Genomic DNA, 24,939 nt, shown 5'->3' with positions numbered 1-24,939 from the left:
CACTTCATATTATGTTTATTGCAACTCTGTGGTCCAAGAGTGGCCGCTTAACTCATAGGGTGGGTATACTGTTTGAGCAGTACTTATTACTTGTATTGAGTGTGTAATTTGTCACTTACCTATACCATGTATTTATCTGATTTGTTTTGGTAGCCTACTCTGTAACAATTTATTTTACTTTATAATATGTATTGACAATTACTAATTGTTTGTTTTGAAAAGAACCTCAATTAAAAAAAAAAAAAAAAAGTTTGGCGCTTTATGTATTGATATAAAGTTTTAAATATAAGTATTTTACTTATATTTGCCATGAGTCAGGTCTGTGTATATTTCCTTTTGCAGACTGTCAGTTTCAGTTTGGGAAGCATGTTTAGGAAGTTATTTTTCTTACCTGGGGTATAGTCCTTGTGACCGATACCCCCGGCTACCCCGACTGGGTAGCTCCGCCAAACGGGTCCTGCTTCCTCCCTGCCGACTGCAGCTATGTAGCTGGCAAGTGACCACAGCCTATAGCCACCCCTGATGCCCAACAGCATCAGTACCCAGGGTCCCACCCTGTGGCAGACTCCAGCCACCCAGACTGGGTAGCTCTGCCTGATGATCCTTTCTCTGCCTGGAACAGGCTGCTATGTAGCCCAGGAAAGTGATTTTATCTGGAGCTCACCCAAATAACTAGACAGACTAGCCTTCAGGTGAACAAGAACTGATTTTATTGTAAAACATACACTCCTTTTATACACAGAGCTCATCTTGATAACACAAAGGACAATCACACTATTTTCCCGCCATTCCCACCCCTCCAGACTGACCGGCGCCTCCATAGGAGCCACAGTCCCACATAATCTCAATACTTAGGGGTGGTGGTTTCGGTCCCGGTGGAGCGGCGGCACTTCCAGGGTGTCATTTTAAAGCTATCGGTCCCCAGATTTCACAGTCCAAAAATCAGCATGATTCGTTACTGGGGACTGGAGTTACAGTCCGTTGAAGTTATGGGGTTAGGGGTGTCCAAAACCCCCGGTTCCCAAAGGAGCTCCCCTCCGGCAATTCCGCCACCCCTTGTACTCCCCAGGGGCTACTAATCCCCAAAAGAGCGGAGCTCTGGGGCACATGGTTGCTGGAGCGACCTGGGTTAAAGTTAGCGGGTGTTCTGCTGTCCTGTGGCCGACCGGGAGTTCCAGGAGCCTGGCCAGCCTGAGAGGGGTTAGGCGGGTGTCCATTGTGAGGCGGCCAACTGGGAGTTCCAGGAGCCCAGCCAGCCTAGGAGGGTTTTCCTGGTCATAAACCATCTCTTCTCTGAAGACAAAACAAAGCAAACAGCTTCCAGAGGTGGTGGTTGCTCTGAGGAGCCCAAAACCACTGAGAAACAACAGGGATGAGGTTGTAGGGGGGTGGGGGATAGCCTTAGCCATCTGGTATCCGTGACCGTCCTTTTTTCAAATTGACTGTTTTTTCTTTTGCAAGCAAAATTAGGCTTGTAAGGGGGCAAAATGCTGTTATTTATTGCGTCATTCTTGGCGCGATAATTTTTTTGGCGCAAAGGTACGTCTTTGATGATGCAAGTTCATCATTTTCAGCGTCTTAGTTGACGCCAGGTTTTCCTTGCACAAGGGTTGTGTCTGTTATGACACTAGTTGCGTCATTTCCGGATGTTGTTGGCGCCAAAAAAATTCAACTTCCTTTTGCGTCGTGCGTCATACTTGGCGCCAAAAAAATGAGTTTATTTCTTTTTTAAGACACAATGAGTCCACGAATCATCTTAATTACTAATGGGATATTTACCTCCTGGTCAGCAGGAGGAGACAAAGAGCACCACAGCAGAGCTGTTAAATAGCTCCTCCCTTCCCTCCCACCCTAGTCATTCTCTTTGCCTTCATTAGTGATAGGAAGAGGTAAAGTGAGGTCTTAGTATAGATTCTTCAATCAAGAGTTTATTATATATTCCTGGCACTCTGACACCGTGGTCCAAATCAGTCTCTTCAGTAGCGCAATGGTGGCTTTAGAGCAATGGGAACTTGTGGGACATAATTCTCAGTGCACCTCCCATACATTGATGCTGCCCTTATCCTGATAGCCTAAGTATGATGACTCAGGCTGTATCTTTATCCACAGGGCTATGAGAGGGAGAGGACCTCTTAAACCTGCTGAGCTGTCCTGCTTTCGGGCAGATTTCAAAGGTAAGTGCTGACTTTTTCTTTTATTCTGGGTCTGAAGCAAGAAAAGGATTCAGGACAGAGGAAGTATAGCACTTTACTGGGACATTTATCTCCTATATATTTATTTAGGAGGATCCTATGACAGCATGTTAATAGCAGGCACTGGGGCTGAGGAGAGTGGCTTCTGGGGGCACTTGAACCGAGCTGACTAAGGGGCTCAGGAGTAATGTCCAATAACAGAGAGGACTAAACCACTTATTATTATTATTATTATTATTATTATTATTATTATTATTATTATTATGTCACTGGTAAATCACATGTATAATTTTATACCTAACTTTCGGTATTACTATTTGCCCCAGGTTAACAAAGGGGGTTTCAATTATCCCCCGGTAGCTTATTTCTGTGATAATAATGGCGACCAGGAGAGTTTTCTGAGAGGCGCAATTTACAATCTCTAGTTTTGTCTTAAAGGAAACTTTGAGATGCGTGTTATCACGCCCACTAGGGGCGGAACTATGTGGAGGTCGAATTAGGCTGCATTCGCTTCTTTTTCTTCCGTTCATCGGAAGGTGGAGCTTTTAGCACTCAGTGTGTTCATCTATGTGGGTCAGGATAGCGCTACAGCTAAAAGTACTCCGGATCTGTTTAGGATCTAAGACATGAGTATTAGAAAGGCACCTCGGCAAGATTTCACTGAGGTGTAAGTGCAATATTTGCGTGCTAACCTAAGACTTCTGCACACAGGGATAAAAACTTACAGTAAAAGTTAGACGTAACGTTTTTTATTTGTTGATCTATATTAAAATAATTTCAACTGTTATTGATTTAATCCATCCTTTGTGTCTCAGGATGGAAAAGGATCTCACAAAAAATGAGTTACTTTTTAAATTTAAAGAGACAGTAACGTGTGTTTTTTTGTGTGTGTGTGTCAATTTTTATCAAAAAATATTTCTCTCTTTTTCTGAATCTACTCCTTTTAAGGCTTTTTGCTGTTTAGGAGTCTGTTGACCATGGTCAATCTGTGCCACAAATGTCTCCTATAAGTGTCCCACAAAATGTTATGGTCCACATGCAGTGCCCTGCGCTTCCTCTAACACTCCTCTTGGAGTTACTTTACTTTTTATTCATTATAGGTTTTCCCACGAGGTAGAAAACATTATTAGAGGAATTATTTTCAATTATTTATGCCAATTATTCCGGAATAATATCTTTATTTGATCCTGAGGTTGTTTTTCTTTCAGTTTTTTAGCTGGATCACCTCCATTTGTTATTTTAGGAGGTTTTAGCTACCCTGTGCGACTCCGACACTATCGGTGTAATCTATCCTAGCGCGCATTCCCTATTTAAAAAAAACAGCTGAGCAATGGAGGCTGTGCAATAATTTCCTAAGGTGGAAAAAGTAGTTTCCAGCTTAGCTAAGAGTACTACTATACACTTAGAGGATAGTTGGGATTTTTCCAAGGTCCTATAGACAAAAATCAGCAAAGGGATGTACACCAGGGCTTACAATGACAACCAGCTGTGTTCTCTGCTACCGTCACTAGTGCAATGGCATATTGGTTTGATGCATTGTCTGATGGTACTAAGTCAGTAACTCCCCTAGATAAGATCCAGGATAGGATAAAAGCTTTCAAATTAGCTAATTCCTTTATTTAAAAAATTTCCCTTCAAGTTATCAAACCGAGCATAGGTTTTAACAGATAAGCTCGACATGCTAAGGCACTGTGGCTGAGCTCTGTAGTAACCCAAGGGTTGCAGGTTTAATCTCCGGCGAGGTCCACTTAGCCTTTCATCCTTACAAGGTCGATAAAATGAGCAGCACGGGTGATTAACCGCGCTTTACAAGTACCCAATTCATGCAACTTTAAAAGCTCACAGAGCTTTATGGTTAGAGATTTGTTCTACGGCTGTACGCTCTAGGTCTAAGCTTTTAGAGATTCCTTACAAGGGGAAGACCTTGTTGGGATCTGGCTTGGCGGAAATAATCTCTTTTGAAATTTTAAAGAATTTCAACAACAAAAAATCTAATGGCCTGCTGTTAAACAAGGACATGCCCCGATCCGGGACCGGATCTTGTAAGGGTCCCTGAGCGATAGAAAATAGGAAAATATTAAGAGACCTCTCAGACCTGGGAGTGATTGTTCCAGTTCTAATACAGGTTCAGGTTTTTGGTTTTCTACACCAATTGGTTGGTGGTTCACAAAAAAAGGAGGGTCCCTTCAGTCCACTTTTTAGATCTCAAAAGTGTACCATCCTTCAAGAGGGAATCTATCGTTCCACTCTTCCCTTGATCCAAGAGGGTCAATTTATGACAACAGTGGATTTCAAGAACGCGTACCTTCATGTGCCATTTCAAGAATCGTCTCTAGTACTAAGGTTTGCTTTTCTGGACAAACGCTTCCAGTTCGTGGCTTGTCCTTTCGATCTTGTCACAGCTCTCAGAGTTTTCACAAGGGTTCTGGGATCGCTGTGGGCTGTGCTTCGGTTACGGGGCATTGCAGTGGTACCCTATCTGGACGACATCCTAGTCCAGGTGCCATCCTTACAGCAAGCAAGATTTCACATGGACATGGTGTTATCCTTCACGTGATATCACGTGTGGAAGGTATATTTGGAAAAGAGTTCCTTTGTCCCACGTACAAGGGTAACTTTCTTGGGAACCATAGTAGATTCCTTATCAATGAAGATTCTTCTGACAGAATGTCAAGAAATTAGAGATTATCGATACTTGTCTAGTCATTCAGTCCCCTCCTCGGCCTTCAGTGGCTAAGTACATGGAGGTAGTTGGGCTGATGGTGGCGGTAATGAACATCATCCCGTTTGCTCGGTTCCATCTCAGACCTCGGCAGTAAAGCATGCTCAGGCAATGGATCGGAGATTATACAGATTTCTCTCCTCAAATTCTACTGGAATCATCTCTCCCAGGGTTCCTGCTTTCGTAGACCATCTTGGGTGATTGTGACAACAGACGCCAACCTTCTAGGTTGGGGAGCAGTCTGGGGCTCACTAAGATTTCTCAGGAAAATGTGAGGGACAGAAAACTATGGCTACTTCTCTTTCTTTTTGGCTGAGGAGCATCATACGTTTTGCATATGAGATTGCTGGACAGCAGCCTCCTGAGAGGATTACGGCTCATTCCACAAGGGCTGTTTCTTCCTCATGGGCATTCAAAAATGAAGCTTCTGTAGAACAGATTTGCAAGACTGCAACTTGGTCCTCTCTTCACACTTTTTCCGAGTTTTACAAATTTGATTTTTGGGACAAAGGTTCTTCAAGCAGTGGTGCCTTCCATTTAGGTTCCCTGTCTTGTCCCTCCCGTATCATCGGTGTACTCAAACTTTGGAATTGAATCCCAATTGTAATTTAGATGATCTGTGGACTCATCGTGTCTTAAAAAAGAAAAGAAAAGAAAATTTATGCTTACCTGATAAATGTATTTCTTTTTTGACACAATGAGTCCACGGCCCACCCTGTTCTTTTAAGACAAGTTGTGGGTTATTATAAACTTCAGACACCTCTGCACCTTGGCTTTTCCTTTCTCTTCCTAGCTTCGGTCGAATGACTGGAGTGGGAGGGAAGGGAGGAGCTATTTAACAGCTCTGCTGTGGTGCTCTTTGCCTCATCCTGCTGACCAGGAGGTGAATATCCCATTAGTAATTAAGATGATCTGTGGACTCATCGTGTCAAAAAAGAAATACATTTATCAGGTAAGCATACATTTCTCCAACATTGGTGTGTCCGGTCCACGGCATCATCCTTACTTGTGGGATATCTCTTCCCCAACAGGAAATGGCAAAGAGTCCCAGCAAAGCTGGCCATATAGTCCCTCCTAGGCTCCGCCCACCCCACTCATTCTCTTTGCCGTTGCACAGGCAACATCTCCACGGAGATGGTTAAGAGTTTTTTGGTGTTTAAATGTAGTTTTTATTCTTCTATCAAGTGTTTGTTATTTTAAAATAGTGCTGGTATGTACTATTTACTCTGAAACAGAAAAGGATGAAGATTTCTGTTTGTGAGAGGAAGATGATTTTAGCAGACAGTAACTAAAATCGATTGCTGTTTCCACATAGGACTGTTGAGATGAAGTAACTTCATTTGGGGGAAACAGTTAGCAGACTTTTCTGCTTAAGGTATGACTAGCCATATTTCTAACAAGACCATGTAATGCTGGAAGGCTGTCATTTCCCCTCATGGGGACCGGTAAGCCATTTTCTTAGTCAAACAAACAGAATAAAGGGCTTAATATGGGCTATAAAACTGGTAGACATTTTTATGGGCTAAATCGATTGCTTTATTTGGGCATTTTATTCATATTTATGCTGACAATTCACATTTATAAACTTGGGGAACGTTTATTAAACGGCAGGCACTATGTTAGACACCTTTTCCAGTCAGGGGGCCTTCCTAGTTGTAGGCTGAGCCTCATTTTCGCGCCATTACTGCGCAGTTGTTTTTTGAGAGCAGGGCATGCAGATGCATGTGTGAGGATCTGAAATTTGCTGGAAAAGTTTCTAGAAGGCGTCAATTGGTATCGTATTCCCCTCTGGGCTTGGTTAGGTCTCAGCAAAGGCTATAGCTGGGACTGTATAGGGGTTAAATTTGTAAACGGCTCCGGTTCCGTTATTTTAAGGGTTAAAGCTCTGAAATTTGGTGTGCAATACTCTTAATGCTTTAAGACACTGTGGTGAAATTTTGGTAATTTTTGAACAATTCCTTCATACTTTTTCACATATTCAGTAATAAAGTGTTTTCTGTTTAAAATTTAAAGAGACAGTAACGGTTTTGTTTTAAAATGTTTTTTTTGTGCTTTGTTGACAAGTTTAAGCCTGTTTAACATGTCTGTGCCTTCGGATAAGCTATGTTCTATATGTATGAAAGCCAATGTGTCTCCCCATTTAAATTTATGTGATAATTGTGCCATAGCGTCCAAACAAAGTAAGGACAGTACTGCCACAGATAATGAAATTGTCCAAGATGATTCCTCAGATGAGGGGAGTAAACATGATACTACATCATCTCCTACTGTGTCTACACCAGTTTTGCCCACACAGGAGGCCCCTAGTACATCTAGCGCGCCAATGCTTATTACCATGCAACAATTAACGGCTGTAATGGATAACTCCATAGCAAATATTTTATCCAAAATGCCTACTTATCAGAGAAAGCGCAATTGCTCTGTTTTAAACACTGAAGAGCAGGAGGGCGCTGATGATAATTGTTCTGTCATACCCTCACACCAATCTGAAGGGGCCATGAGGGAGGTTTTGTCAGATGGGGAAATTTCAGATTCAGGAAAAATTTCTCAACAAGCTGAACCTGATGTTGTGACATTTAAATTTAAATTAGAACATCTCCGCGCACTGCTTAAGGAGGTGTTATCTACTCTGGATGATTGTGACAACTTGGTCATTCCAGAGAAATTATGCAAGATGGACAAGTTCCTAGAGGTTCCGGTGCACCCCAACGCTTTTCCTATACCCAAGCGGGTGGCGGACATAGTGAATAAGGAGTGGGAAAAGCCTGGCATACCTTTTGTTCCCCCCCTATATTTAAGAAATTATTTCCTATGGTCGACCCCAGAAAGGACTTATGGCAGACAGTCCCTAAGGTCGAGGGGGCAGTTTCTACTCTAAACAAACGCACTACTATTCCTATGGATAAAAAATTGGAGGGTTTGCTTATAAAGATTTTTGTACAGCAAGGTTACCTTCTACAACCCATTTCGTGCATTGTTCCTGTCACTACAGCAGCGTGGTTCTGGTTCGAGGAACTAGAAAACTCGCTTAGTAGAGAGACTCCATATGAGGAAGTTATGGACAGAGTTCACGCACTTAAGTTGGCTAACTCTTTTATTTTAGATGCCGCTTTGCAATTAGCTAGATTAGCGGCGAAAAATTCAGGGCTTGCTATCGTGGCGCGCAGAGCGCTTTGGCTAAAGTCTTGGTCAGCGGATGTGTCATCCAAGACAAAGTTGCTTAACATCCCTTTCAAAGGTAAAACTCTATTTGGACCAGAATTGAAAGAGATTATTTCAGAAATCAGGGGGGGAAAGGGCCACGCCCTTCCACAAGATAGGCCTTTCAAGGCCAAGAATAAGTCTAATTTTCGTCCCTTTCGCAATTTCAGGAACGGACCGGCCTCTAATTCTGCATCCTCTAAGCAAGAGGGTAATGCCTCACAACCCAAACCAGCCTGGAAACCGATGCAAGGCTGGAACAAGGGTAAGCAGGCCAAGAAGCCTGCCGCTGCTAACAAAACAGCATGAAGGAGTAGCCCCCGATCCGGGACCGGATCTAGTGGGGGCAGACTCTCTCTCTTTGCTCAGGCTTGGGCAAGAGATGTTCAGGATCCCTGGGCGCCAGAAATAGTTTCTCAGGGTTATCTCCTGGAATTCAGGGAACTACCCCCAAGGGGAAGGTTCCACATGTCTCACTTATCCTCAAACCAAATAAAGAGACAGGCATTCTTACATTGTGTAGAAGACCTGTTAAAGATGGGAGTGATACACCCAGTTCCAATAAAGGAACAAGGAATGGGATTTTATTCCAATCTGTTCGTAGTTCCCAAAAAAGAGGGAACTTTCAGACCAATTTTGGATTTGAAGATCCTAAACAAATTTCTCAGGGTACCATCGTTCAAGATGGAAACCATTCGAACGATTCTACCCACTATCCAGGAAAGTCAATTTATGACTACCGTGGATCTAAAGGATGCGTACCTACATATTCCTATCCACAAAGAACATCATCAGTTCCTAAGGTTCGCTTTTCTGGACAAGCATTACCAGTTTGTGGCCCTCCCATTCGGGTTAGCCACTGCTCCAAGGATTTTCACAAAGGTACTAGGGTCCCTTCTAACGGTTCTAAGACCGAGGGGCATTGCAGTAGTACCTTACTTGGACGACATTCTAATACAAGCGTCGTCCCTGTCAAAAGCAAAGGCTCATACAGACATCGTTCTGGCCTTTCTCAGATCACACGGAGGGAAGGTGAACATAGAAAAAAGTTCTCTGTCTCCGTCGACAAGAGTTCCCTTCTTGGGAACAATAATAGATTCCTTAGAAATGAGGATTTTTCTGACAGAGGTCAGAAAGTCAAAACTTCTAAGCACTTGTCAAGTTCTTCATTCTGTTCCTCGTCCTTCCATAGCGCAGTGCATGGAAGTAGTAGGGTTGATGGTTGCAGCAATGGACATAGTTCCTTTTGCACGAATTCATCTAAGACCATTACAACTGTGCATGCTCAAACAGTGGAATGGGGACTATACAGACTTGTCTCCAATGATTCAAGTAGATCAGAAGACCAGAGATTCACTCCGTTGGTGGCTGACCCTGGACAATCTATCCCAGGGAATGAGCTTCCGCAGACCAGAGTGGGTCATTGTCACGACCGACGCCAGTCTAGTGGGCTGGGGCGCGGTCTGGGAATCCCTGAAAGCTCAGGGTCTATGGTCTCTGGAAGAGTCTCTTCTCCCGATAAACATTCTGGAACTGAGAGCGATATTCAATGCTCTCAGGACTTGGCCTCAACTAGCAAAGGCCAGATTCATAAGATTCCAATCAGACAACATGACGACCGTTGCGTATATCAATCATCAGGGGGGAACAAGGAGTTCCCTGGCGATGAAAGAAGTGACCAAAATAATTCAATGGGCAGAGGATCACTCCTGCCACCTGTCTGCGATCCACATCCCAGGTGTGGAAAACTGGGAGGCGGATTATCTGAGTCGTCAGACATTCCATCCGGGGGAGTGGGAACTCCACCCGGAGATCTTTGCCCAGATAACTCAATTATGGGGCATTCCAGACATGGATCTGATGGCGTCTCGTCAGAACTTCAAGGTTCCTTGCTACGGGTCCAGATCCAGGGATCCCAAGGCGACTCTAGTAGATGCACTAGTAGCCCCTTGGACTTTCAACCTAGCTTATGTATTTCCACTGTTTCCTCTCATTCCCAGGCTGGTAGCCAGGATCAATCAGGAGAGGGCCTCGGTGATCTTGATAGCTCCTGCGTGGCCACGCAGGACTTGGTATGCAGACCTGGTGAATATGTCATCGGTTCCACCATGGAAGCTACCTTTGAGACAGGACCTTCTTGTTCAGGGTCCATTCGAACATCCAAATCTGGTTTCCCTCCAGCTGACGGCTTGGAGATTGAACGCTTGATTCTATCGAAGCGTGGGTTTTCAGATTCCGTGATAGATACTCTGGTTCAGGCCAGAAAACCGGTAACTAGAAAGATTTACCATAAGATATGGAAAAGATATATCTGTTGGTGTGAATCCAAAGGATTCCCATGGAATAAGATAAAAATTCCTAGGATTCTCTCCTTTCTACAAGAAGGTTTGGAGAAAGGATTATCTGCAAGTTCTCTAAAGGGACAGATCTCTGCTTTATCTGTCTTACTACACAAAAGACTGGCAGCTGTGCCAGATGTTCAAGCATTTGTTCAGGCTCTAGTCAGGATCAAGCCTGTTTACAGACCTTTGACTCCTCCCTGGAGTTTAAATCTAGTTCTTTCAGTTCTTCAAGGGGTTCCGTTTGAACCTTTACATTCCATAGATATTAAGTTACTATCTTGGAAAGTTTTGTTTTTGGTTGCTATTTCTTCTGCTAGAAGAGTTTCTGAGTTATCTGCTCTGCAGTGTTCTCCGCCCTATCTGGTGTTCCATGCAGATAAGGTGGTTTTGCGTACTAAGCCTGGTTTTCTTCCAAAGGTTGTTTCTAACAAAAATATTAACCAGGAGATAGTTGTACCTTCTTTGTGTCCGAATCCAGTTTCAAAGAAGGAACGTTTGTTACACAATTTGGACGTAGTCCGTGCTCTAAAATTCTATTTAGAGGCTACAAAAGATTTCAGACAAACATCTTCTTTGTTTGATGTTTATTCTGGTAAAAGGAGAGGTCAAAAAGCGACTTCTACCTCTCTTTCCTTTTGGCTTAAAAGCATCATCCGATTGGCTTATGAGACTGCCGGACGGCAGCCTCCTGAAAGAATCACAGCTCACTCCACTAGGGCTGTGGCTTCCACATGGGCCTTCAAGAACGAGGCTTCTGTTGACCAGATATGTAAGGCAGCGTCTTGGTCTTCACTGCACACTTTTGCCAAATTTTACAAATTTGATACTTTTGCTTCTTCGGAGGCTATTTTTGGGAGAAAGGTTTTGCAAGCCGTGGTGCCTTCCGTTTAGGTAACCTGATTTGCTCCCTCCCTTCATCCGTGTCCTAAAGCTTTGGTATTGGTTCCCACAAGTAAGGATGACGCCGTGGACCGGACACACCAATGTTGGAGAAAACAGAAATTATGCTTACCTGATAAATTACTTTCTCCAATGGTGTGTCCGGTCCACGGCCCGCCCTGGTTTTTTAATCAGGTCTGATGAATTATTTTCTCTAACTACAGTCACCACGGTACCATATGGTTTCTCCTATATTTTTCCTCCTGTCCGTCGGTCGAATGACTGGGTTGGGCGCAGCCTAGGAGGGACTATATGGCCAGCTTTGCTGGGACTCTTTGCCATTTCCTGTTGGGGAAGAGATATCCCACAAGTAAGGATGACGCCGTGGACCGGACACACCGTTGGAGAAAGTAATTTATCAGGTAAGCATAAATTATGTTTTTCTTTTTTCACCCCACTTTCTATATGCCTCTTGCCTTCTATATACTCAGAGGGCAATGCTCTTTGCATTTTACCCCATTCCTGAAACTGCCATATAAGGAAATTGTACATTTTGATTTAATGTTGTTTTTTCTTTTATATTTTGCAAGATGTCTCAATCTGATCCTGTCTCAGAAGCAATTGTTGGAACCCTGCTGCCTGATCACAGTTCTACCAAAGCTAAGTGTATCTGTTGTAAGGTAGCTGAGATTATATCTGCAGCTGTAGTATGTAACAGTTGCCATGATAAGCTTTTGCACGCAGAAAAGGTTTCCATCAGTATTAGTACAGTTTCTGTTGTTCCTTCAACATCTAATGTACATGATATCTCTGTTGATATGAAAAATAATATTGCTGATGCGATACAGAAGGCTTTGTCTGCTATTCCACCTTCTAATAAACGTAAAAGGTCTTTTAAAACTTCTGATCAATTTGATGAAATTTCTAATGACCGACAACATACTGAAATATCGTCCTCTGATGAGGATATCTCTGATTCAGAAGATCCTACTTCAGACATTGACACTGACAAATCTACTTATCTTTTCAAGATTGAGTATATCTGTTCCTTATTGAAAGAAGTGTTGGTTACTTTGGATATTGAGGAGTCTAGTTCTCTTGATATCAAAACTAGTAAACGTTTAATTTCTGTTTATAAACGTCCTGTGGTTACTCCTGAGGTTTTTCCAGTTCCTGATGCTATTTCTGATGTGATTGCTAAGGAATGTATTAAGCCTGGTACTTCTTTCATTCCTTCTTCTATGTTTAAAAAGTTGTACCCTTTGCCAGCGGCTAGATTAGAGTTTTGAGAAAAAGTCCCCAAAGTTGATGGGGCTATTTCTACTCTTGCCAAACGTACTACTATTCCTATGGAAGACAGTACTTCTTTAGATAGGAGACTTGAATCTTATCTAAGGAAAGCTTATTTATTTTCTAGCTATCTTTTCAGGCCTGCCATTTTATGGCTGATGTTGCTGCTGCATCAACCTTTTGGTTGGATAGCTTAGCGCAACAGGAAACAGATACTGATTTGTCTAGAATTGTTTGTTTGCTTCAACATGCTAATCATTTTCTCTGTGATGCTATTTTTGATATCATCAAAATTGATGTTAAATCTATGTCTTTAGCTATTGTAGCTGGAAGAGCTTTATGGCTCAAATATTGGAATGCTGACATGGTATCTAAGTCTAGATTACTATCTCTTTCTTTCCAAGGTAACAATTTATTTGGTTCTCAGTTGGATTCAATTATTTCAACTATCACCGGAGGGAAGGGAGTTTCTTTGCCTCAGAATAAAAGATCTAAGGGTAAATTTAAAGCTTCTTATCGTTTTTGTTCTTTTCGACAGAACAAGGAACAGAAAACAAATCCTTCCCCTAAAGACTCTGGTTCCAATTGGAAACCTTCCTCAAGTTGGAATAAATCCAAGCCTTTTAAGAAACCAAAGCCAGCCCAGCCCCCAAGTCTGCATGAAGGTGGGGCCCTCGGTCCAGTTCAGCTAGTGGGGGGCAGATTTAAATTATTCCAAGACATTTGGGCAGATTCTGTTCAAAGTCAGTGGATTCAGAGTATTGTCTCTCAAGGGTATCGAATAGGATTCAGAGTAAGACCTCCTGTGAGAAGATTCTTTCTCTCTCATGTTCCAGCAAATCCGGTGAAGGCTCAGGCTTTTCTGAAGTTTGTTTCAGATCTAGAGCTTTCAGGGGTAATAATACCAGTTCCGTTTCAGGAACAGGGTCTGGGGTTTTATTTGAATCTATTCATTGTCCCAAAGAAAGAAAATTCATTTAGGCCAGTTCTGGATCTGAAGTTTTTGAATCGTTTTGTAAGAGTCCCAACTTTCAAGATGGTGACTATAAGGACTATTTTGCATTTTGTTCAGCAAGGTCATTATATGTCCACGATAGACTTACAGGATGCATATCTTAACATTCCAATTCATCCAGACCACTATCGGTTTCTGAGATTCTCTTTTCTAGACAAGCATTTCCAATTTTTCGCTCTTCTATTTGGCCTAGCAACAGCTCCAAGGATCTTTTCAAAGGTTCTTGTCGCCCTTCTATCTGTAATCAAAGGACAGGGTATTGCGGTGTTTCCTTATTTGGACAATATTTTGGTTCTAGCTCAGTCTTTACATTTAGCTGATGCAGGTGTAGACAATTGGGAAGCAGATTATCTCAGCCATCAGACCTTACATCCAGGGGAGTGGTCTCTCCATCCAGATGTATTTTGTCAGATTGTACAGATGTGGGGTCTTCCAGAAATAGATCTGATGGCTTTTCATCTAAACAAGAAACTTCCCAGGTACCTGTCCAGATCCATGGATCCTCAGGCGGAGTTGGTGGATGCTTTAGCAGTTCCTTGGTTTTACCAACCTGCTTATATCTTTCCGCCTCTAGTTCTTCCAAAAGTGATCTCCAAGATCATTATGGAACAATCGTGTGTGTTTCTGCAAGCACCATCAAGGTCTCACAGGTTTTGGTTTGCAGATCTTGTTCTGCTGTCCAGTTGACAGCCTTGGCCACTTCCTCTAAGACCATGCCTTCTGTCTCAAGGGCCGTTTTTTCATCAGGATCTCAAATTGTTAAATTTCAAGGTATTGAAATTGAATGCTTAGTGCTTAGTCATAGAGGTTTCTCTGACTCAGTGATTAATACTATGCTACAGGCTCGTAAGTCTGTTTCAAGAAAGACTTATTATCGAGTTTGGAAGACCTATATTTCATAGTGTTCTCATAAATTCTCCTGGCATTCTTTTAGAATTCCTAGAATTTTACAGTTTCTTCAGGATGGTTTGGATAAAGGTTTGTCTGCAAGTACTTTGAAGGGACAAATCTCTGCTCTTTCTGTTTTATTTCATAGAAAGATTGCTAAGCTTCCTGATATTCACTGTTTTGTTCAGGCTTTGGTTCGTATCAAGCCTGTTATTAAATCAATCTCTCCTCCTTGGAGTCTTAATTTGGTTTTGAAGACTTTGCAGGCTTCTCCTTTTGATCAGATTTACAAAGCAGCAACTTGGTCTTCTTTGCATACATTTACTAAATGTAACCATTTGGGGCGCAATCCGATATACAGCGCAGGATTCGGTGCAAGCGTGGAAGCCTGCGCCGCCCATAGTTTGTTAGCAGAGCGACCTATCACATATACGGCGCCGACAGTTCCTAAAGTGCCGTAAGTCGGACAAACTAGCGATGTCCAGAAATCAGCGTAAGTACAAATTAAGTTGGCAGCGACTTACGGCACTTTAGAAACTGCTGCCGCATAAAAAAACTGACTAAAGTCTAAAATCTCCTGTTACTGTCTAACACGCCTCCCAAAAATAACCCGACACGTATACCCCTCTATCTGCAATCCCCCCTCTCACTCCTAATAATAAATATATTAACCCCTAAACCGCCGCTCCTGGACCCCGCCGCCAGCTACATTAAATGTATTAGCCCCTAATCTGACCCCCCCCCTACACCGCCACCAGCTACATTAAATGTCTTACCCCCTAATGTGATCCCCCTACACCGCCGCCAGCTACATTAAAATTATTACCCCCTAATGTGAGCCCCCTACCCTGCCGCCACCTACATTAACTATATTACCCCCTAATATGATACCCCTACGTCGCCGCCACCTATAATAACTCTATTAACCCCTAATCTGAGCCCCCTACCCCGCCGCCACCTATATTATATGTACTACCCCCTAATCTGACCCCCTTACACCGCCGCCACCTATATTAAATTTATTAACCCCTAATGTTAGCCCCCTACACCGCCGCCACCTATATTAAATATATTAACCCCTAATCTAATCCCCCTACACCGCCGCCACCTATATTAAATATATTAACCACTAAACCTAAGTCTAACCCTAACACCCACTAACTTAATTATTATTAAAATAAATCTAAATAATATTAATAATATAAACTAAATTATTCCTATTTAAATCTAAATACCTATAAAATAAACCCTAAGATAGCTACAATATAATTAATAATTACATTGTAGCTATTTTAGGGTTTATATTTATTTTACAGGTAACTTTGTATTTATTTTAACTAGGTACAATAGCTATTAAATAGTTAATAACTATTTAATAGCTACCTAGTTAAAATAATTACAAAATTACCTGTAATTAATGTAGGTGGCGGCGTAGGGGGGTCAGATTAGGTAATAGTACATATAATATAGGTGGCGGCGGGGTAGGGGGCTCACATTAGGGGTTAATATAGTTAAAATAGGTGGCGGCGGGGTAGGGTGCTCAGATTAGGGGTTAATAGAGTTATTATAGGTGGCGGTGGTGTAGGGGGATCATATTAGGGGGTAATATAGTTAATGTAGGTGGCGACGGGGTAGGGGGCTCACATTAAAGGGTAATACATTTAATATAGCTGGCGGCGGTGTAGGGGGCTCACATTAGGGGGTAATACATTTAATATAGCTGGCGGCGGTGTAGGGGGATCAGATTAGGGGGTAATACATATAATGTAGGTTGCGGCGGGGTCCGTGAGCGGCAGTTTAGGGGTTAAACACTTTATGGGGGATTGCGGTTGACAGGTAGATAGACATTGCCCATGCGTTAGGTGTTAGGTTTTATTTTGCAGGTAGTTTAGGGAGTTACGGGGCTCTAGTACTCAGCGTAAGGCTTACTACGCCTGCAATTTGTGGCGAGGTGAAAATGGAGTAAGATTTCTCCATTTTCGCCACGTAAGTCCTTACGCTTTATATTGGATACCAAACTGCGCGGGTTCGGTATATCACTCTATGGGCCAAAAAACTATGGCCGAAGGGTGAAATATACGAGCGTAACTTCTAGGTTACGCCGTATATGTGATACCAAACCCGCGCAAAATTTGGCGTCGCCGGCTTTTGCGGGCGACGCTGCATATCGGATCGGGCCCATGATGTATTTGCTTCTTCTGAAGCAGTCTTTGATAGAAAAGTTCTTTAGGCAGCTGTTTCCGTTTGATTCTTCTGCTAATGTTTTAAGTTTTTTTCTTTCTATTTATGAGAAAAACTTATTTTTTGTGGATTTATTTTTTTCAGTGAAAAATGGCTGTTTTTATTTTATCCCTCCCTTTCTAGTGACTCTTCTGTGGACTTCCACATCTTGGGTATTTCTGTCCCATACGTCACTAGCTCATGAACTCTTGCCAATTACATGAAAGAAAACATAATTTATGTAAGAACTTACCTGATAAATTCATTTTCTTTCATATTGGCAAGAGTCTATGAGACCCACTGGTGGTTATGATTTTTTGTATAAAAGCACAATTATATTTCCAGTTCCTCTTTTTTTGTATGCTTTTTTACTCCTTATTTTATCACCCCACTACTTGGATATTCGTTAAACTAAATTGTGGATGTGGTGAGGGGCCCCTCCTGGTAGGATTGTATATCCCATACGTCACTAGCTCATGGACTCTTGCCAATACGAAAGAAATGAATTTATCTTACATAAATTATGTTATTTCTTTTCTATTTGTTATTTTATATTCTTTTGTCTTGGGTCCCTCTCGTTTCTCCCCCTCCCTTGTATGTAGAACATATTGTTTTACTAAGTATAACTTGTGTAGCCTGGTGCAGTAGGTTTGAGTTTGTTAATTATTTCACAGATTCAAGGTCCTGTCATAGTAGAAGACACATGTTTGTGCTTTAATGCTCTTGGAGGACTTCCTGGACCTTATATGTAAGCAATGTAATAATTCTAGCCAGTATTCTAAGAATGCGTGCAGCTGGATAACATTGTGTTCCCTCAAATGAACTTCATCTTTTTTTTTTTCACCCTTTTGCAGAAAATGGTTTCTTGAAAAAATAAAACCAGAAGGTATGTTAAAATAATTGTATTTATTTTTTTGTGCGTATAGTAAGTTATAAATTATACTTTTTATTTACTATTTGTGTTATGCACTTGTGTAGCAAACTTGGGATAGCTTTAAAAAATATGCTGAAAAAAATCAGTGACGACAAATTCCCTTTAACACACATACATTGATGTATGTATTGATATATATAAAAGAACACTTTGTAAGTAAGTAGCGCACACATAGACTTTAGCAATATAATTTCAAAAGGTACCTGTATACCACTCACTGTCCGGTAACACGCTGGGGAGCAATTGGTTCAGAGTGTATGGAGATCTGCAGCTGTGGAGACTGAGCCGGTCTGTAGTCAGCATCTGAGTAAATAGAATATGTTCCAATGGATTGTCCCCACTTGTAGCGCAAAAAATCTCTCTCCAAAGAAAAGTAAAACTTCCTTTATTGTAGTATCAAAAGTAAAAACATGACAGCCTACACACGACTGTAATAAAGCACTTAATGTAAAAACACAGTGTCAGTGATCTGAACCACATGCAGACATGTTTCGTGCAGTTGCGCACTTGATCACTGCTTGAAAGCAATCCTGATCACACCTGCTTTATAGCACTTTTCTTAAAGAGACATTTGTAAATGTTAGACACTGTGTGCTTGAACTCTCTCTTTACTGCCTATCCTTTGTTGAAGAACATGTTTCAAAAAGTTATTTAATACATTTGCAGAAAAAAATTTCTCTTCTACATGTATATTAATAATAATATGATGTTAACTTTTATATATTAAGAATTTTTTCTCTTCTACATGTATATTAATAATATGATGTTAACTTTTATACATTAAAAATTACCTTATGTCTTTGCCTCATTTCTCTTAAGTATATCTTATACCACTAGATAAAATTGCAGTCTTTCAACTGTAGTACTTTGATGTAATTTATGTATGACACTATGTGTCATACAAAAAATGTTAAATTTATTTCTAGAGTAAGGTTTAGAGTTTACAATATATGTAAAAATAATTTATTGTTTAAGACTTATATGATGGCCATATATTATTTCTCCCCTTTTCCTTATCTAAAAGAAAAGCTGTTGTGTATATATTAATTCACAAAAAGATCCAGGTCTCTACGCATATTGAGACCTAATGGATTACATGTTTTTAATGTGAAAATCCAGAAGACTTCACGTTTGTTAAGTTTATCTTCTCTGTCTCCTCCTCGTTTCCATAGAGGAACATGATCTATACCTTGAATTTTTAATAAAGACACATCTGAATTATGTTGACTTTTAAAATGTCTCGACACTGGTGTGTCGGTGTCATCATCCTCTATTGATCTGAGGTGCTGAAGAAACCTTTAATGCTACGCTTGGTTTTACCTACATAGTTAATTTTACAGAGATCACACGTAAGTAAATATACTACATGTGTAGTTGAACAATTTATGTAATACTTAATTTTATAGTCTTGCTGGGTAGCAGATGAAGAAAAAGTATCGCCCTCAATGACATGGTTACAAGTTTTACATATATTTCTCCTGCATCTAAAGAATCCCTTTCTCTCTTTTAGCCAGCATTTATTGTGTTTTATTGGAAGATTAGATGGAGAGAGGTAGTTTGAAAGTGTTTTTCCTCTTTTGGGTATAATATCTACACCCTCTTCCATTATAATTTTTAGTACTGGATCTGAATATAACACAGGTACAGTATCTTTAATGATTTTGCTGATGTTTTTAAAATCAGTACTATAGGTAGTTATAAACCTGGGTTTCTCAGTGTCCCTTCTTTTTGCATCTTTCCTTTTATATTTTAGTAAATCCTCCCTAGTTTTTTGCTGAACACTTTCTTTTGCTTTAATTAAAGTGCCTTCATTATATCCTCTCTGTTTTAGTCTTTCTTCAATAATTTTACACTGTTTATTATAATCTTCCTCATTAGAGCAATTTCTTTTGGCCCTAATGAATTCACCCTTTGGTATTCCTTGTAGCACATGTCTCGGGTGACATGATTTGTATAAAAGTGTAGTATTGCCTGCTGTTGGCTTTCTGTAAAGTATAGAGACTATTTTTTCATGTTCTACATCTGCTTTTAATGTAAGATCTAGAAAGTCTATTGACTCTGTACTTTCTTCTCCTGTGAATTTCAACCCACATCTGTTATTATTTAAATAAGCACAGCAATCTTTTACTTGATCTGTGTCTCCTTCAAAAATGAAAAGTAAATTGTCTATATATCTGAAAAAATGTATGATTCTCTCTCTATGGGGATTTCTCTCTCCAAAGACGTGGAACAGCTCCCACCAACCCATAAATAGGTTGGCGTATGATGGGGCAAACTTGGCCCCCATCGCCGTTCCACGCCTTTGGAGAAAGAAATCTGATCCAAACATAAAGAAATTATGCGTTAAAAGATATTCAATTGCATTAAGTATAAACATTTTTGTTGCTGATTCATAGTCAGTACACTGGTTCAAGAAAAATTCTATAGCTGTTATGCCTAAGTTGTGATCTATACAAGTATACAAGGATGATACATCCACTACTAGAAATCTGTAATTTTCTTTCCATTTGATATTCTGTAACTTATTAAGCAATGATGTGCTATCCTGTATGTAACTTAGTAAATCTTTAACAAGTGGTTGTAAGAAAGTGTCCACCAGATCTGATAACGGCTCATTTAATGAGTTAATACCTGCAATTATAGGTCGTCCTGGTGGACAGACTAAATCTTTATGTAACTTGGGAAAATAATGAAATATTGGAATTACTGAATTAGTTGGAGTTAGGACTTCTTCTAATGTAGGAGTTATGATATTGTTTAGTTTAGCTATCTTAGTGATTTTAATTAGCTCTTTTCTAAACTCTCTCGTGGGATTACCATCTAGTTTGATATACACTTCTTGATCAGACAGTTGCCTTTTGGCTTCTTTAATGTAGTCTACAGTATTTAAAATGACTACATTTCCTCCTTTATCAGAAGGGCGGATCATTATATCTTTATTTTCTTGAAGAGTTAATAAAGCTGCTTTTTCTTTATTTGTTAAATTAGAGTACCTTCTTTTTTTACTTTTTAGATTCTTTTCATGTAGTATTCTTAGCTTACTTTCCACTGTTTTCTGGAAAATATCTAACACCTTAGGTCTGGTGTGTACTGGATAAAAGGTGCTCTTTTTCTTTAAGTGACCAAATTTGATATCTTCTTCCATTATCTTATCTATAGATTCTCTATTGCTATCCTCAGCTAGTTCTTGCAAATCTTTAATAGCACATAAGTCAGGAAATAACAAGACATCAGTAATGGCTGACGTGACACTCTCATTAATATCATTTTTAGTCTCAACTTGTGTCATATGCTCACTTTCTGAAAAAAATGTTTTTTCAAAGTAAGTTTGCGTACAAACTTGTTAACGTCTAATACTGTTTCAAACAAATTTAAACTGAGCTGATGGCACAAAGTTGAGACCTTTGGACAAAAGATTAATCTCTATGGAGTTCAGGGTAACATCAGACAGATTACAGACACTCAGATCTGCATTTATTTATTTTTGTTCTGTCCCTGTGATCTCGTGATGTATTTCTTCTGTTGTCCTTTCCTCTGATGTTGTTTGTTGTATCTGTTTCCGCTTGCTGCCCTTGCCCCTACTTCCTCTATGGGTTTTTTTGTTTTTCTTGGGAAAGTCTGGGGGTCCTCGTTTTTTGACTCCTTATGAGATCCTGATGTTGTAGCTTGTACCTCCAGTTCTTGAAATACTGCTGGTGTTTCTTCCTCAGTCTGCAAATCATTATCAGATGAGTCAAATTCGTATTCTGTGTCTGAGAATGTCACAGTTTTTCCTCTTTTATATATAAAAGTTCAAGATAGACAAGCACTCCACAAATCCAGTTCCAATGCCCAGGGTGCAACAGATAAATAAATAGAAAATAATGAGGAGTGCACTCGCCAGGACTTTTCAGAAGTTTAATTCCAAAATGTGAACGTTTTCGGGGGGTTAGCCCCTTCTTCAGACATACAAAGATACAATATGAACAAACCCACACCAGACACCCTTATATAAGTAGGTCAGCCAATCACCAGCTCTCCAGGTAGGGTGCCACCCACACGGAGTGGACACCCCCCTAGCAACAAGTGGGGCTGACCAAGATACAAACATCAGTGCATTAAACAGTAAATCTATACAGCAGGATATAAAGATGGAAGACACATAGTATGCATACAGAACTTATGAATTATATGATTACATTACAATATAGAACATAATGTCAGGCACAAGAGGATGAAATAGGCAAGCCAAAGCAATATAATCAACCTACAAAGAGGCAGAAATAAGCCCAAAGATACTGTATGGGCCGTGTTGGCCCGGCAACCAGTGTAGTCAAAGTTAGCATGTCAGAGTAAACAGTGTTGCGAAGGGGCCAAGGTAATTATGTTTCACAAACAAAGGATAACATGAATCCCAAAGTCAAGTCAGAACTAACAAAAACTAGCAAAAACCAGGGACCCTAATATCAAGTGGCTTAGCATCAACAAAATCATAAAAATAAAAGCTAAACAGCCAGTAGAAAACAGCAATGATAACATTAGTAACGGGCAGAGCATATCAATGATCCTAAGTAATACATAATACCAGTCAATGTAAGGAATACCTGTTATCAAACACATACCCGCAACTGTGGCAGTTACATCGGTCGTTCAAGTTACAAAAGACTGGGAACACAAGTCATTTAAACCCGGAGCGCAAAACCGACCGGTTGCCTAGCAACCAGTAAACACAAATTCAGCAAGCGTGTCAGCGGTTAATACATTACAGGGACCATGCTCGCATCAAGAAAAAGTCTGGTGTCAGATGCCAAATACATAATATAAGAGGCAGTGTTAGCGCTGGACGTGCTGGCAGTCCCAAAAACATGTATTATATTCATAAAAAAGATAGAGCTCAATAGAGTCCTATGAGCTAAAGCAGACCACAGGCCGCACAGAAAAATAAACCCACACTATAATTACAGCAGTGATACCGACATCAAGTATGCTTGAACATATACAAATTTATTAAAATTACAAAGCCAAAAACATGAGCAGATGTAGGTCCTGCAACCAAAGAACAATACACTTTCTCTACCCAAAGGTAAATTAGCATGCTAGCAAGTTGTTGAGCTGGCTCATTAGAAGTCCACCTCTTGTTCCGGGCACTTGAGTGTTAAATACACGCTCCGGTAAATTGGTAAACTACTACTACCGTCCTTGATTCTCTTCGTTGTTGTTATTGATCCGGTACCGGATTTACATATACATAGAGAGTCAATGATAGGCAATAGATTACTGCTTCAGTCAACGATGCTTAGCGTTCTAAGGATTACACTGAGTGCAAGACTTTTTGCTGCACGGCTTACCTTCACTTCAACCACTTCAGCCGCGGGTATTTTCCAAACAGGATCCCTTCCCCAGTGTGTCTCACCGTGATGCAATTGGCCGATGCAGCCCTTCACTTGCAACTCTATTGTTACAGCAATTGTTACAGCGACCTCACAGCTGTTCTACCATGTTGGCGTTCCCCACGCTGTGTCAGATACTCCAATCATTACGCGTTTCGCCCCTCCCCTTTTCTGGGCTGGACTCAGGGCTTCGTCAGATGTGTCAAAATTAATGACCAGGCTGGATTTTATACACTCGTGTGGATACTTTGTTCCTTCCCCTTCTTGACATTCTTAAAGTGGAATGACGCTCATATGTAATACATAGGCATACAATTTATATTGACATATCAGTTATCGCAACTTAAACTAGACATAAAAACAAATGTCTATATACAAAAAGTTAAAGCTTTATTACTTAGAGGTATTTCAGCATCAGGCCATTACTATAGCATTAACAGGCTAAAATGTATCTAAACATGTCTTAAAAGCTACAAGCATTTTAAGCCTTAATATTAGGATGTGATAGATCAATCCTATCTTAATCAATGCAAGTGTCTAGTATTTATAGAAAACATGAAAATTCTATTTTTTCATTCAAGCCTATATGACAGAGGGTGTTGAGTCTATACATCCAGCGTGACTCATGTTGGAGTAAACCTGAACCTCTATGCGAGGAAGATCATACTTAAAAAACTATGGGGTAATAAATCCCAGAGTGGTGATTTAAGGGATAGTTAGGATGCAGTGGCTATTGATAATTTAGTGTCCCTTTTAGAGGAACAAGAGGAAGTAAACACTAATATTAACTATCCCTCTAAAACAATTTTTAAACCATCCTCTAAATTTATGCCCCAATTGTCCTTGTCACCCAGTGTCCACACATTTGTAAAGTGTGTTGAAAAAGACGTGGGAAATATAGGGGTAACAGGTGTAGTGAGTGATAATCTAACGAAACAAGAAAGAAAAGCTCTTAATGATCTTATAAATAGAAAAGAAATTCAGATTAAGCCATCCGACAAAGGAGGAAACATTGTAATCCTCAACCAAGCGGACTACATGAAGGAAGTCCTGAGACAGTTACATTTAGTAGATCAATATGAAATTGTATCAAGGCTGGTTTATGAGAATTCATGTGATGAGTTGTTTATCATTCTCAAACAGGCAAAAGAATTAGGGTGGTTAACGAAAAATGAATTTTACTTTCTAATTCCTGTACACCCAGTAATACCCACGTTTTACTGCATCCCAAAACTACACAAGTGTTTGACAGATCCCCCGGGACGTCCTATCGTGTCAGGCATTGGAGGACCCACGGAGGGAATTAGCAGATATGTTGATTTCTATCTGCGTCCCTTTTTGACAGAACTTTCTTCCTATGTGCAGGACACGGGGGACGTCCTGAGGAGACTGGGTAGAATTAAAGTTGAGCCAGATGTGCTTTTGCTTACCCTAGATGTGGAGTCACTGTACTCCTCCATCCCACATGATGTGGGTTTGGAGGCAGCCAAATATTTTTTTAAGGCTGTGGGGTGAGGAGTACAGTGACAACACATCACTGGTACTAAAACTGTTAGAATTTGTATTGACTAAAAACATATTCATGTTCGATGGAACATTTTACAGGCAGCTTAGGGGCACAGCCATGGGAGCGGCGTGCGCCCCCACCTATGCCTGTTTACATCTAGGTGTCTGGGAAACTATTGATGTTTTCCAAGGTTTGGACCAATAGATGGAGGCTCACGTCGCCCTATGGCTGCGCTTTGTGGATGACATCCTAGTACTCTGGAAAGGTGATGCAGAATCAGCAGGAAAATTTGTTGAGCTTTTGAACAAGAATAATAGGAACTTGTTCCTGACTCATCAAATCAGCAATAAGGAAGCCACTTTTTTAGACCTCAAATTATT

The 24,939-nt window shown here is 40.6% G+C and overlaps 1 protein-coding gene across 1 annotated transcript in view; it reads left to right on the top strand.

Moving 5' to 3' along the window:
- ITPA (inosine triphosphatase) overlaps positions 1–24,939 on the top strand; it is a 460,036-nt gene that overhangs the window by 108,194 nt on the left and 326,903 nt on the right. The window contains exons 4-5 of the mRNA XM_053693229.1: positions 17,424–17,497; positions 17,604–17,635. Coding sequence (XP_053549204.1) covers positions 17,424–17,497; positions 17,604–17,635 — 106 coding nt within the window. The remainder of the gene's footprint in view (positions 1–17,423; positions 17,498–17,603; positions 17,636–24,939) is intronic.

This window comes from Bombina bombina, chromosome 10, assembly GCF_027579735.1.
Source record: "Bombina bombina isolate aBomBom1 chromosome 10, aBomBom1.pri, whole genome shotgun sequence".
Classification (NCBI taxonomy): Eukaryota; Metazoa; Chordata; class Amphibia; order Anura; family Bombinatoridae; genus Bombina; species Bombina bombina.
Note: the sequence above shows the minus strand (reverse complement) of the source record. Positions and strands in the feature narration are given on the sequence as shown.